This window comes from Leptonotus elevatus, chromosome 6 (genome assembly GCF_054856555.1).
Source record: "Leptonotus elevatus isolate MCC_2025b chromosome 6, RoL_Lele_1.0, whole genome shotgun sequence".
Classification (NCBI taxonomy): Eukaryota; Metazoa; Chordata; class Actinopteri; order Syngnathiformes; family Syngnathidae; genus Leptonotus; species Leptonotus elevatus.
The window spans coordinates 12,923,834-12,937,601 of NC_141244.1; the positions used below are offsets into that span (position 1 = coordinate 12,923,834).

At 41.5% G+C, this 13,768-nt stretch overlaps 1 protein-coding gene across 1 annotated transcript in view; it reads left to right on the forward strand.

Annotated features, from left to right (window-relative positions):
* sntb1 (syntrophin, basic 1) overlaps positions 1-13,768 on the forward strand; it is a 38,592-nt gene that overhangs the window by 20,502 nt on the left and 4,322 nt on the right. Inside the window, exons 6-7 of the mRNA XM_086078599.1 lie at positions 2,656-2,852; positions 10,279-10,508. Coding sequence (XP_085934725.1) covers positions 2,656-2,852; positions 10,279-10,508 — 427 coding nt within the window. The remainder of the gene's footprint in view (positions 1-2,655; positions 2,853-10,278; positions 10,509-13,768) is intronic.

Sequence of the window (13,768 nt, forward strand, 5' to 3'; positions counted from 1 at the left end):
AGCCCCAGCCGCCCCCATGCCCCCAATCCCCCATGCCCCCAATCCCCCAGACACCCCCCACCCCCAGCACCCCCCACCCCGCAACCCCCACCACGGCCCCCCCCAACAAAGCCGCCCCCCCCCGACCCCACCCCGACCAACCGGCAGCCCCCCAACCCCCGACCCCCAGCCCCCCAACCCCCAGCCCCCGGGGACCACCCGCACCCAGGCACCGGCGCCGAAGAGGGGCCGGACAGCGGAGCGGAGAGGGCAGCCGCGCCCACCCCACCCCCCGCCGTGTGGAAGGACGGAACACCGGGGGCAGAAGGGGGAGATGGGGGCACCGGAGGGCGGCCGACACCCCCGAACCCCAGGCCCAGCGGGGGAAGGCCCCGGTCGTCACCCCAGCGTTCTTTGTGAAAATTAACCCCTGTTACTGAGTCCGCCAGCTCGCGGACTGGCGAACTCTACCCCTAAACCGTGAATGTGACCCCACCCAGTGTATATACAAGTGTGTGTGTGTGGTGCATTAAAATTAGGAGCAGGTGAACCGGAGCCGATGGAAATGATATTCCCACGCTCCGATCCACCCGCCACCCAAGCATGTTGCTGAGTGTATGTGGTGCATTAAAAAAAATAGATAGGGCGGGGGGGGGGCGGGTGGCGACACGGACAGGGGACCGCAGCACTGCTCTATACTGCGGCCCCCAACCGATGGCACCCCCACAAGCCCCCCCCCCCACCCACAAGTTGTGTGGTGTATTAAAATTGGAGGGGAGTTGTAGGGTGAAGACGGTGTTTCCACCCTACCCCACCCCCCAAAGTGTGTTATGTGCCCTATATGTCTATAAAAGTGTATTGTGCAAACCTAGTGTAGTGAGTTAAGAGGTGTGACCAGCGGGGCCCCCCCCAACCGGGCGGGGGCAGGAGGCGCACCGGCCCACCAAGCCCCCACCCACCCCACCAGGACCCCGGCGGGCATATGGGACCCGTCCGGCGGGGCGATAGGGCTCGCCCCCAGGATACTGGGTCCCGCCCGAGGTGTCAGGACGCCCACCGGAGCGGGGCGGGCACGACACCAAACCCCAGCCACCCCCGCCGGCCCCCATAGCACCGAGACCCGGGCCATGGATGGAGCCCCCGGCCCAGGGGAGGGGAAGGAAGGCGTACCGGGGAAGGGGAAGGGAGGAGGGAAGGGGACGACAAGAAGGGCAGGGGGCAGCGGCAGGGACGCAAGGAGAGGGGGAGAGGAGGAGGAAGGGCGACGAGGGAGAGGGGACAGGGAGGCGGAGGACGGGCGGGGAGAGGCGAGGAGGGAGAGGCAGCAAGGGGGAGGAAGGGGGAGGGGAGAGGGAACCACCGGGCACCCCGGCGGCCCACAGGCCCCGAACCGCGTCGCCGGGCCCAGAGCGACGGACCGCGCCGGAACGGCGCCGCCCCCGACACCAGGGAAAGCCCCGCAACGCAGCACCCCCCAAGAGACCCAGGGAACGGCCAAGACGCAGCCGCCACCCAGCAGCCAACAGAGGGGCAGACCCACCCACTCCCCGTCAGGGGGGACAGCACCCACAGAATTAACCCACTGGCATGCCGTGAATCCGAATATCAACCCCTGGTGCCCATCGGAGGCGAATCCGCTCGATCCCGCTGGCAGCAGCCGGGTTCCTGACTATGGAAACACAACCATTAGTTACAAATTGCCTAATACAGAAACATCAATGCCAGTTATAACGCTGCTGTGGCTCTCGCTAACAGGCAGAATTAAAATCCAAGTTTAGGTTAAAAAATTCTATATACGTAGACCATGTTTCTTTAAATTTTGACATTTGGTTTTTATTTGAGGCAGATATTTTTTCCATTAAAATATGATTTATGAGGAGGTTAGACCATTGGTCGATATTCAAAGTTTGTTTATTTTTCCAGTTAACAAGAATTGTTTTTTTTGCGATAGTAAGGGCTACAAGTATAGATTGAAATTGTTTATGTGGTAAGTCAATTGTTGTTAAGTCACCTAGCAAACACAAGTTTGGAGAGAACGGTATCCTACAGTCCAAGACAGCGGAAAGTTTTTCTAAGACTTTAGTCCAGAAACACATAACCGGAGTACATAACCATGTACAACAGCAAACTATATTTTCTACATCAGTAAAAAGGAGTTTGGGCTGTGCAACAAAGTGACAGGTACACGTGCTTAGCGGCTAGATGCTAGCTACTAGCCGCTAACGCTGGCAACAGGTGCCATACTATGTCAGCGTAATTAAATAAGAGTTTTTTTTTAGTGTCCTTAATTAGCAATTGAACATGATTTCAGGGTGAGGTTGTGTCACTGATCTGAATATATGACTGCCGATAGCCCATACACGCCTGTGCAAGTCGTTGAAGTCACAGGGCGGCCATCTTGCTCCTCCCATCTTGTAAGCAGACTACTGCATAAACTATATGGTATACGTACAGATTAGACGTATACAGCTCGTAGGCAGTTAGTATAAAACCAGGGGGCGGGGTGGTCACATTTTTTTTAAACAAGTAAAAATAAAAAAAGCAAGTGGATGGTATGTGCTGCTTTGCTTCACCATTTTGTATTATTTCCAGGGGGAAAATGTGACTACAACTTGGAAATCAGCGAGTTTGTCTTTGAATATTGTGCATTGAATATGAGTTTTTGTGTTCCTCCAGTCTGGTGCACTCTGGGCCTGACATGGGGTCCCCTTACTCAGGCACCGAGCTGTTTTTCGCCACTCGAACCGGCACTCGCCTTGGAATCGAGACTCATCTTTTCCGGGCTGAAACCAGCAAGGATTTATCCCTGTGGACTCGACAAATAGTCAACGGTTGTCACGCATCAGCCGAGATGATCAAAGAAGTTAGTACTAGTAAGTACAGCTACATCACACGGACACTGAATGTAAATGTTGAAACGCGGTGCTAACTTGAAGATTAATTCATTCCGTGACTAATCTGGCAGCGACATCGATTTGACTGTATTTCAAATCAATTTTCCGCATTGAAATGAATTAAAATGCCATGAATGGAAATGATGAAACATTACAAACCAAACAATTTTTGGGATACGTGGGCGAATGTAGAAGTATGAGGATGGAATAAGATATGCGGCACAGGTCACTGCGCTGCATCCTGTGACACTTCCTCAAATGTGTTCAGGCATGCCGCAGCAGCGCGAGGGTACGCGTAGTGCACAGCATGAAGTGCTGCAAGCTTAAAATAAAGTCTTAAAGCAAGCTCATGAAGCAGAATGTCAACACAAACAAAGGTAGAAGAGAGCCATATGGAAGATGTTTACGAGCTATTTATAGATGGGAACGGCATTTTCCGGTGTGTTTGTAATTGTGTATTTACTGTCAAGGGATTTCCAACAGAATCCCCTCCTATCTCTCTCTCTCGCTCGCTCGCTTTCCCTCCCTTTTCTCTCCCTGCACAAAATGTCCTGGGAACTGCACGTCTCCCATGGGTGACCGCCCCCGCTGCCCCCCCCCCCCCCACTAGCCCTAACTCATCAAACAGTGCCAAGTTTCACTTCAGACCCTCTTGTATCCAGCAGCGAAGTCTGCCCGACGCCAGCTTCACTTCACTATTTGTCACAACCAAGCTAGTCTACATTGTGTTTGTAATCACTCGTTCAACAGGAAGTATTCAATCACAGTTTGCGCATTTTAACGCCCAAAGGTGTTTTCATTGCAATCATGTTGTGTGTCATGCTTGTGGGGAAATGTGACTATTCCTAATCTTATGTTGTGCTGTGACTAAATGTTGTCTTGCCAGAAGGGCACGTTTTGTAGCAGTATTAGAATCAACAAGTGCTGCTATTGATTTTTGTTAGTTCACACAAGGACAGTGGGGGGACAGGTAAACAAAAATTGCATATCACCTTTTTTGGGTGTGGGGAAATAACTGCAAAACAAACAGCTGCCTATTCAAGCATTCATGCATAATTTAGCAAGAAATTCAGGAAAATACCCTCTCATGATAAATAATTAATCCAGTCCACCAACAAACAAACTATGGTAGACATATAAACTTCACTACTCAACCTGTACTAAATGAGACTGAGGCTGACTTTGTCTTTGGGTGCCAGATTAAAATGCAAAATTCAAAATATAGCAATGTATGCCTTTAGCTGTACAGTCACAATTGGTAGAGCACTCACAAGGTTACACTGGAGTAACAATTGAATATAGTGGTGAATATTTATGGAGGATTTGACAAGAAAACAGAGATGTGATGTTTATTCTTGGGGTGTGAATTGGAAAAAAAAGTATGAAAAACAATTCAAACCTGAAAATCCTGAACAGGAAATGAATTTTCCAGTCGGATGCTAATTATACTTAGCGCTTATACACAGTATGGGCAAATGTCCCTAAAAAGCAAAACACACATTCAACTGGAATTCACGTTTAATTGTTACAATTGTAACCAGTTCTTGATAAGGTTGCACACCATTTGGCTGTTAACTGAGTCTTTGCTTATTTATACAGGTACGGCTCAATAAATTCAACCATGGAAGCGTGGAACTGCCAATGTAAACATTTTTGACTGGCAAATATGTACGTATTTGCAAGTTTTTAAGAACGTACTTGCAAATATGCGCTAATGTACGTGCAAATTTGTACAGTATTTGCAAATATGTTTATAATACATTATTTACAAGTACATTCACACGCACTTGTAGGCTAAATGCTAAAAAACTGTTTAAAAAAAGTTTTTTATTTTATTTAGTTGGCATACATTATAGTATACCAGTACATTTGAAAATTCAATATTTTCATAATATCTGCAGTGCATGATTAACCCCCCCCCATAATTCCACTGGGTATGCACATGTGCAAGTCAGTACCCCGTGGCCCCCCAAAAAACAAGCTAAATTTGTAGCATTTAGCCTACTAGTATGTCTCAAACTTGTTTGCAAGTACAGTAGGCCAAAGTTCAAACGTATTTGGCAGTTCCCAGCTTAATATTTTTATTTTATTATAAATAAACACATAATTTCATCATTTTGTGTGTAATGTAATATTAAGATTTTGTGAGATAAGGAATATTCATTAGCTGAAAGCGTATGAAACGGGGTTAGCCTCATGTCGCTACCTTTGTCTAGCCTGATTGCCACTAGCCTTAATTAATAGATTCATACCACCAGGGCAACAATGCAAAGTAATTTTGTCGCCAGATTATTATGTCTAATATGCGGAAAACAACTGTGTGCTAACCAGAACGTTATTCAACATTTTTATATATCCTTTTTTTTCTTCTTTTTTTTTTGTATTGTTGCCTTTGTGTAGGTCTTCACCTGAAACCAGTCAGTGGCAGTGTATACTTGTCAACACATTTCAGAAACTAGAATTGAAATGAACTGAGGCAAATGGCAACTTAGTTTTTTAAAGGAAAGGTCAGATTTTATTTTATTTTTTAACTGTATGACTTATAATGCTTTACAAAATGTATTTTCCTAAGAGTGGAAGTTAAGAATTACCATAATTTTACCTGCTGTGACACCTTAAGTGCAGAACGGCGGGGTTCTAAAATCATCAGTGTGTAACCTACAGTTAATGTCATTTTCAAACTCAAATACGACAGTGAAACTCAAATGTGGTCCCATAAAAGGCTTTTATGCTTTACACATATTGTTATGTTTACCATCTGCGTGTATCTGCATTTCACATCAGATCCTCTCCTTATCTCTAATGTCACAAACAAAAGATTGCAACTTCAAAGATCTTGAAATTGCAATTTGCAAACAGGAGGAGAAGCAGGATTAATATACAAAAGTGCACCTGGCACAAGACACACATAATTTATGTATTGGTCCAAAAACGGCCTTTTAAGGATTATACAGCTGATCCACAACCATTTAAATGCATATCTCTTGACCTTCTTAACAAAAAAAAATGAGTGTGCTTTCATTTTATATTACCTTGATGGATTTGAAATATTCAATTGTGTGTGTGTATCTGCATGAGCAATATGAACTTTTTCGATAATTTTCACTAAACATGGTAACCTCTCATCGATTTTCCAAGTGTCAGTTAAGGAACGTTTGCTGGAATTGAGATTATTTACTGGATTAAAAATGAAAATAAACAAATCAGAGGAAGCACATGTTAAGAATATGTTGTCAGGCAGCACGCTAGGTTACGGCTACACTTTGTTATTTTGTTATATACTTATTGCCTAGAAGTTTTTATCATACGGATATTTACTTGTGTTGATAAATAGCATCATTTCCTGATTTATGTACAAATTTGGGTTACGACACTGCTGCAACAACATAACTCCACTGTACAAAACTTGTTTTCAAGCTTTGATAACACACATTTTTGTTGAGTTAGGTCTGACATCTCTTTTTAATGATCTTCTCTTTTTGGGTGCAGAATCCAAAACTGTTCTCAGTTTTTCTCTATCGCGTCAAGTTTTTGAGCTATAGGATCCCTGTTTAAATATGAAATTAAATATTTTATATGTATGTAAATAAAACAGCATTAAAAAAATTGAACAGTATGCCCATGGTTACAAGGTTAGGAGAAAAGCCAGCACTAATCATCTTAATTGCTACTATGCTAGCTTTCTGTTTGCAGATATTGATACATACTGACCCGATCTGGAGCTGCACAAACTTCTCACCACACGGTCTCAATTGTGACTGCACAAAAAGTTGCTGTGGATGAGTCCCATCGTAATCAATTCTTCTTACTACAGTCTTACTACAGATAATTAGTGGAATTTTGCTTATCTCGAGTGTACCAGTAAGTTGGGGAGAAAAAAAATGACTGCAATTTTGAAATCAGCATGCCAATTTTAGTTTTAATCAGCATATAAATCTAACTCAACAGATTTTTTTCCCCAAATTGTTTCCATAGTGAATTCAGCAATCATCTTATTTTTATACTTCCACATGATCCATTTGTACAATTTCATCCATTTACACTTTGAATTATTTCACCATTTTTAATGTGTACTGCATTTAATGGCGCTGTGGAATCACCAAAGCAGATTTTCTCAACAAAAACAAACAGCTGAATATTAAACAAATGATGGAAAAGTTTGAGATTGATGAGGCGGAGCCGGTGCAGCATATCTGTTAGGCGGTATCTTAGCAACTGATGAATTATCCACTCATGCTTTTGACGTAACAGTTTAAGGCAGCGGTACAGTCAGAAACAATTGCAGTTTGGTGCTCATGAGTGGGCGCTCTCATAATCAAGTGCAAATTGCCATTGCTGCCTAAATAAGCATGATTAGCTGTGACATTGAGCAATGATTACAATTGTGAGCTAATCTTTTGGTGAAGTAATTTTAAAGTATTTTTTTAAATCATTTTTAAAAACAATTAAAAAATCTGGTTTTTGTGTAAGAGGAGTTTTTTTTTTTTTTTACAAAATTATTCCGTGTAAATTATTGTGCGGTGGAAGACAACCATCTGCTGCTCTGTACAACTTAAAAAGTATTTCCAAATTGTGCTAAATCATAATGTGGTGAACAGATGAAGCATGGATGAGGATGTGATTTAGTGCTACAATACACAAGGTTTTACTGTCAACTAAAATTATTCCGGTCAGACTAAAGATGCTTAGACAGGCTACGGGGAGCAGTAGCGCGCGTTCATGAATGAGCACACGAAACCATGCAAATATGATCACACACAAACACAGTGAGCGTACACGCGTCCTTTTCAGGCTATCAGTAAACAATGGCAAGATAATAACTTGCCTCTGGCGCACTGTCCCTTCTTTGCCCAAACATGTAGCTCAGTGGAGGAAATGATGTCAAGAGAGAGGAGCTTATGTTGTTTATAAAAAAATAAAAATAAATAAAGGAAAGGAAAAGCACGCGTGTGTGTGCTAAGTCGGACGTCAAGATTTACACAGTAATGAGACTTCAGTGTTACCTGATCACGCCGAGGGGAAATGAAGCAGATATGACATAAAAGCATGTTACGTGTAAATTAAGAGGTGGCTGAAATGCGGTTAAAGATACAAAAACGGGGGAGGGAGAGTAGTGTTGCAGAACAGATACGTGATGCAGAATGATGCTTACAGCCGGCAAACATCAGTAATGTGACGTAACAAGTAAGCGTAGCTCACACGGTATGGAGATGAGCCTGCGTGATTGGTTGCTTTTCTAGCCATGATAGCTTCTATTAAGCAGTTGGACTACATACAGTACACATCAAAATTAGCACCCAGCTCGAAATAGGTCAAAATACAGCCATGAATAGCTAAACCCCTGGCAACAAAAGTGAGTTCACCCCAAAGTGAAAATGGCCAAATTTAACACAGTTAGTTATTTTTCGCTCCCCAGTGTTATGTGACTTAACGTTACAAGGTCTCAAGGTGTGACTAGGGAGCAGGTGTGTTACATTTAATATTACACTTCTCACACTCACTTGTACCGACCGGTTACTGGAAGTTCAACATTGCACCTCACCTCAAAGAATTCTCTGAAGATCTGGTTGTACTCACTTTTTCTGAGATACTGTTAATGCAGTTGTGCACATAAGGTTACAAACCCAGGCAGAATTTGTGATATTGGCATGTTTTTGGAAAATATGACTGATGACTGAAAGGGGACCAGCTCATTAGTTGCTATGTTTTGTTTAATAATTGTGATTTTCTGAAAGGCCTTTTAGTTTAATTTGAATCTCATTAAAAAATAAAATAAATGTGTTTTGGATTATCACTAATGTTTTGCTTTTTTTTTTAAAGAACTTCATTCAGAAAGTAAAACATTATGGAAAGGTTTGAGTTTCCCCTTTCCTAGCATTTCAATACAAGTTTCAACCGAGTTTACATATTTTAACATATCTTAACAATTGAACAGTTTTAGAGGGTTACTCTCTTCTGTAATATTAAGCTCTCAGCTTTTCCTGCCATGATTTTCTGTCATCTTAGTTCAGATTTTGAGTGGCTATGTTGAATGATTTTCCTGCTAGTTGGTCTATTGCTGTTAACACTCTGAAATCACTCTGCCAACCCATTTCCTACTGGATGTGCTGTGCGGCATCAAAGCGATAATCCTGATCCTTAGCTGAAGATTTTTCAACTTGAAATGTGACGCCATCATGGCAAATGGCCATTTTGCATGTTGCAGTGTGACAGCACGCCGTTCTGTTGCCCTCGTAGCACTTACACAATGAATAGGTTCATTAAGTGCAGTGTGAAAAAGGCCTTTATATGTTCTTTTTTAGAGAGCGGGAGGGATGGGGGGAGGGAGAGAGATTTGGGGGGGGGGGGGTGCAACAATCTGTTGTTGTTGATTGTATTGTTGGTCCAGCAAACCCACAAACTTTTCATTAGTTAATTTTCTGTGCTTCAATTTACTGTATTACTTTTGCACTAATTTTGTTCCTTCAGTTTCATATAAATAATGGTGGGTTTAATATAATATCATTTACAAAGAGTCACAAGTGGGGTATTGTTTTAGGTTTTACTATAAAACCATTAACTTTTTTTACACTTGTTGATAATTACTCTTAAAGATGACTGCACAGTCAAATGAGTCATTTTTATTTCCATATTACGTGTTGTACTTATCTTAGAGCAAGCTCCTTATTAATTTTATGAGGCCTTTTTTATCTCAAATCCTTGAGGTTTCCATGGTCTAATGTCCTGAGGACATGTTTATTGGTGGCCAAGGTTTCTTAACCAAAGTACTTTATTATTAAAGGATTATTCCTCTTGATCAGTTTAAGAATCCAATTTATTTTTGAAGGATTTCGGACACAAAATTTCTGTTGAATGACAACCAGAAAAAAGAATCCCTCGCACACAGACACAACTTCACTTCAAGAGTTTATTTGAGGGAAACAACGTGTTGAGCGTCATCGGGTTGACCTCAAATTTGAGGGAAACAAATTGAGCAATTTGAGGCCAACCTTATGACGCTCAATGCGTTGTTTCCCTCAAATAAACTCTTAAAGTGAAGTTGTGTCAGTCTGTCTTTTTTCTGGTCGTCATACAGCAGCTGACCATTGGCGGCTGTGCATAGACACATCTCCATTGGCTGTTGAATGAATTAATGTTCCTTTCTTTGTCAACCTGGTATAGGTCGTTCTTCAAACCCTCAGGAATGATTGTCTTATCTCATTTATAAAGACCGTAGCCGGAGGAAAGAACAATTCCATATGTAATTTTCCAAAAGCATACAATAAGTTACTCCTTTCGGGATAGGCTTAGCTCCTGGACTCCTTAAAATATACACACTGATGAACTGATTATGCTTATATTCTATCAGCCATAATGAATATGAAAAAACTCATCAAATCATGAATGCTATCATTGAATCTCTCAGGTTGTCTTTACCTGGGTCAGGAGTGCCGGCTGGTGATCCACTACGAGCAGGGCTTCTCCGTGTTGGCTGAACCCAAACTCAGAGAAAGTGAGAACGGGGAGGAGGGGCGACGCCATACGCCGACCAAAAAACGAGTGCTCCTGTCCTACCCTTATGAAAAACTGAGGATGTCGTCGGACGATGGCGTTCGGATGCTGTTTCTGGATTTTGGAGGAAAGGAAGGAGAGATTGTGAGTGTTTGCTTTTCTTTGAAAGAAGAAAATGACAAGTTTAGATTTGAACATTAGGCATATTAGTTTGAGTACACGTGATGATGTATAGACTTGTGTATATGATATGTCTGATATGTATACATATATATATATTTTTTTTTGTGTGTGTGTTTTTTGACCATGAAAAGAAGTCAAACAGAAAATAAAAATACAGGTTAGGCCCTAACCTGGATTTATTGGTCTAACTGTTAACCGGCGATACGTTGTAAAATTGCAGCCCATCATCACAGAGCAGCTCCTGAAATCAAATCAGCTGCAGCCAGAGGTCTCTCCCATGCTATTAGACTTTTAATCAGTTTCAATCAATGCATAACAAGTCGAGGTTGCTCAGTCAGCACCAATTACAGTCAAACTTAAAAAAGTGCCACTGCCTTATGAAATGTTGGCATTTTCATTTTGGGAACCGTCACTTTTTTTCATCCCCTGAACAACATTTGATGACACTATGAATATTAATGTAGGTTTCACTTGCAATTATTATATATTTTTTTAGAAATACAGCAGTGAAAATGCTAAAAGGGACTAAATTAATTACCCTCTTGGCTTATGGGATTTAAGGGATTTATCTCATGTAAGTGGTGATTTTCTGTTTGCATCAAAATGTCTTAGTCACCATTTACAGCTCAGTATAAATGAAAGTTCTCTGCTGGCCACGAAGTGAGATTTTGTTGTCAACACGGCTTCATGAAAATCCCAAGGCACTTGTGGATTTGGCTGATGGCTCATTAGCTCAACTTTTGAAAGACAAATCTGCTGCGCCTTTTCTTCTTCATCATGTCAACTTTACTGTCGTTATTTGGCACAGACACACGGTCTGGTTCTAAATTTATCTCCGCACTTGACTGTTTACCTTTCCTGCAGAGACATTCGGGCTGACCCAAACCAAAATAGTAATATGAAAATTAGACTGAAGCTCTGCATATAAGCTGTGTTTCAAGGATACACTAAAGAGAGAATAAGGTTGTTTGTAATTGTAAGCATGCTAAAACTGTTATCACTAACTTTTAATTGAGCACAAGTACAATACTGTTGGCAGGTATGTATTTGGTCACTGTCCTAAGAGCTAGATGAAATAAAAATGGAAGGAGGAATGAAAATTGGTACTAGTTGTTTTGTAGGGTCAAAAGTCATCAAAATTAATAATAAATTGTTGTTGTATAAAGAATCACTTATGCAAAATTATAAAAAATTAAATTAAAGTATGTGAAAATCTCTCAAATTCATTTTGTTTTCAATACAGGCTTCAACAGTAATCTAAATTTAACTTTATTAGATTGACTTACATTATGCGAAAAGTTATCAGTATCCCTTGGTCATGCAGAAGATTGTTTTTACTCAAAACAGTCAAAATTGTGCACTCTTGTTATAATTTCACTTCAACCAAAAATATAATTTTAAAGTTGAACTGAAAGTGAAACTGTAATAAAGTAGACCGGGTCTGGCAGGCTGGCACGCCAATAGCAAAAATCTGCTTATAACTGACACAAATTCAAATGTATTAGGTGGGGGCAATAACAAAATATTTTAAAAAGCGCTAATAAACATTCAATAAAACGGTGAGAAATTGGTAAAAATAAAAATAAATAAAAATAAGAAGATTTTTTTTTTATATATTGGGGGGGGGGGTGAAATCTGAGAAAATGTGAATCCATGGATAAAATACAATCCAATGAAAAACAGCATGTTTTTTTTTTTTTTTAATTACATAATTCTTATGCGGTTCCACAAACTAGTTCCTAGTGCGCCTTTTGGAACTGTAAAATGCTGCCGGCTGCAACATTCACGTGTACAGCATCATACTCTCATTTCAAGCTGCTTTTTGAGCTGACAATATTCACAAGGCTCTTAAATCCCTAGTTGGCGGTATTCAAGCCTTTCTAGGACTTTTTGTCAACTCAAGCACTTTATCCAGGTGTTTCTGCTTGAGGCACCAAGACTGTAGTGCTAACTCAGGGGAGCTCTTTATGCTACTCGAGGACTGAAGTCAGAGATACCTGCACTTCAAGGTTGATTATCCATTTTCTCTCCACTGCAGTGATTGAGTGGCCAAAGACCCTGGATGGGGTTTTCTCCGGGGAAACCACCTTCTTCATTGTTTACGTGCAATGTTCACACGTTACACTTAGCTTGCTAAGATGCTGCCTCACTTTATCTCTCGCTCTCCCCTTAAAGAAACATCACACAACATATTGCACTAAATACAGCAGTAATGATAATTAACATTTTACGCTGATATCTGTTTATGAGCTTATCCCACATTGAACAACAGGCAAGGTACAGACCCTGGACTAGTCGCCAGTCAATAAGAGCGCATATATAGACAAGCAACCATTCACTTCCACATAATATCTATGATATGGACAATTTTGATTCGTCAATGAACGTCACATTAGGGGTGCAACAAAACATATATCTGACTGTATTGAATTTTTCAATATACTGTCGTGGCCACGGTTCAGCCCACTAAGCAGACAAGTGTGTAGGAGAGTGAGGAGCAGAAAAGCCTGGCCCACGGCCCACGATTGGGGAAGATGAGATCGGGATCTGGGGGAACGCCGCTTAGCAGAAAATTGAAGCATACAAATAAAGTGTCTACGATGAATTCACATGACTTCTCGCAACTACGAGCGACCTTATTCATGAACACACGAACCGCTAGTCAAAATCAAACATTGGCTGTCAGGCTGTGACATCATCACTGGCTCGGCCCAGGAGAACATGGGGAGAACATGCAAACGAGATGGGTGGAGCTAAGATTCAAACCCCATTCCTCACAACTGAGACAGATGTACTGACCACTAGGGTACTGTTACCACTGTCATAATAACTAGGGGTGGGAATCTGTGACTGTGACTAAACATGATTCTGTGAGTCTGTGATTCGATTCAGAATCGATTTTCAATTCAAAATAAATTGATTGACGATAATTTCTAGTTTCAATCTATAGATGTGCAAAGAATCTCCAGTTTGCTTTGCAAGACAGAATGACAAATGGAGACAAAGTGTCATTATTATTATTATTATTTTTTTTATCATTAACATTTACTAAGTTTTGAACTGTAACGAAAGTGACTTTCCACAAAAACGGCATTGTGGACCACAACTGCTACTTTATGTAGCCAACTATCAATTTTATAGCTTTTATAGTACAGTATACAGCCTATTCTGCTCTCCCTGCGTGGACCGAGTACATTTTGGCAGATAGCAAACAGTCCCTC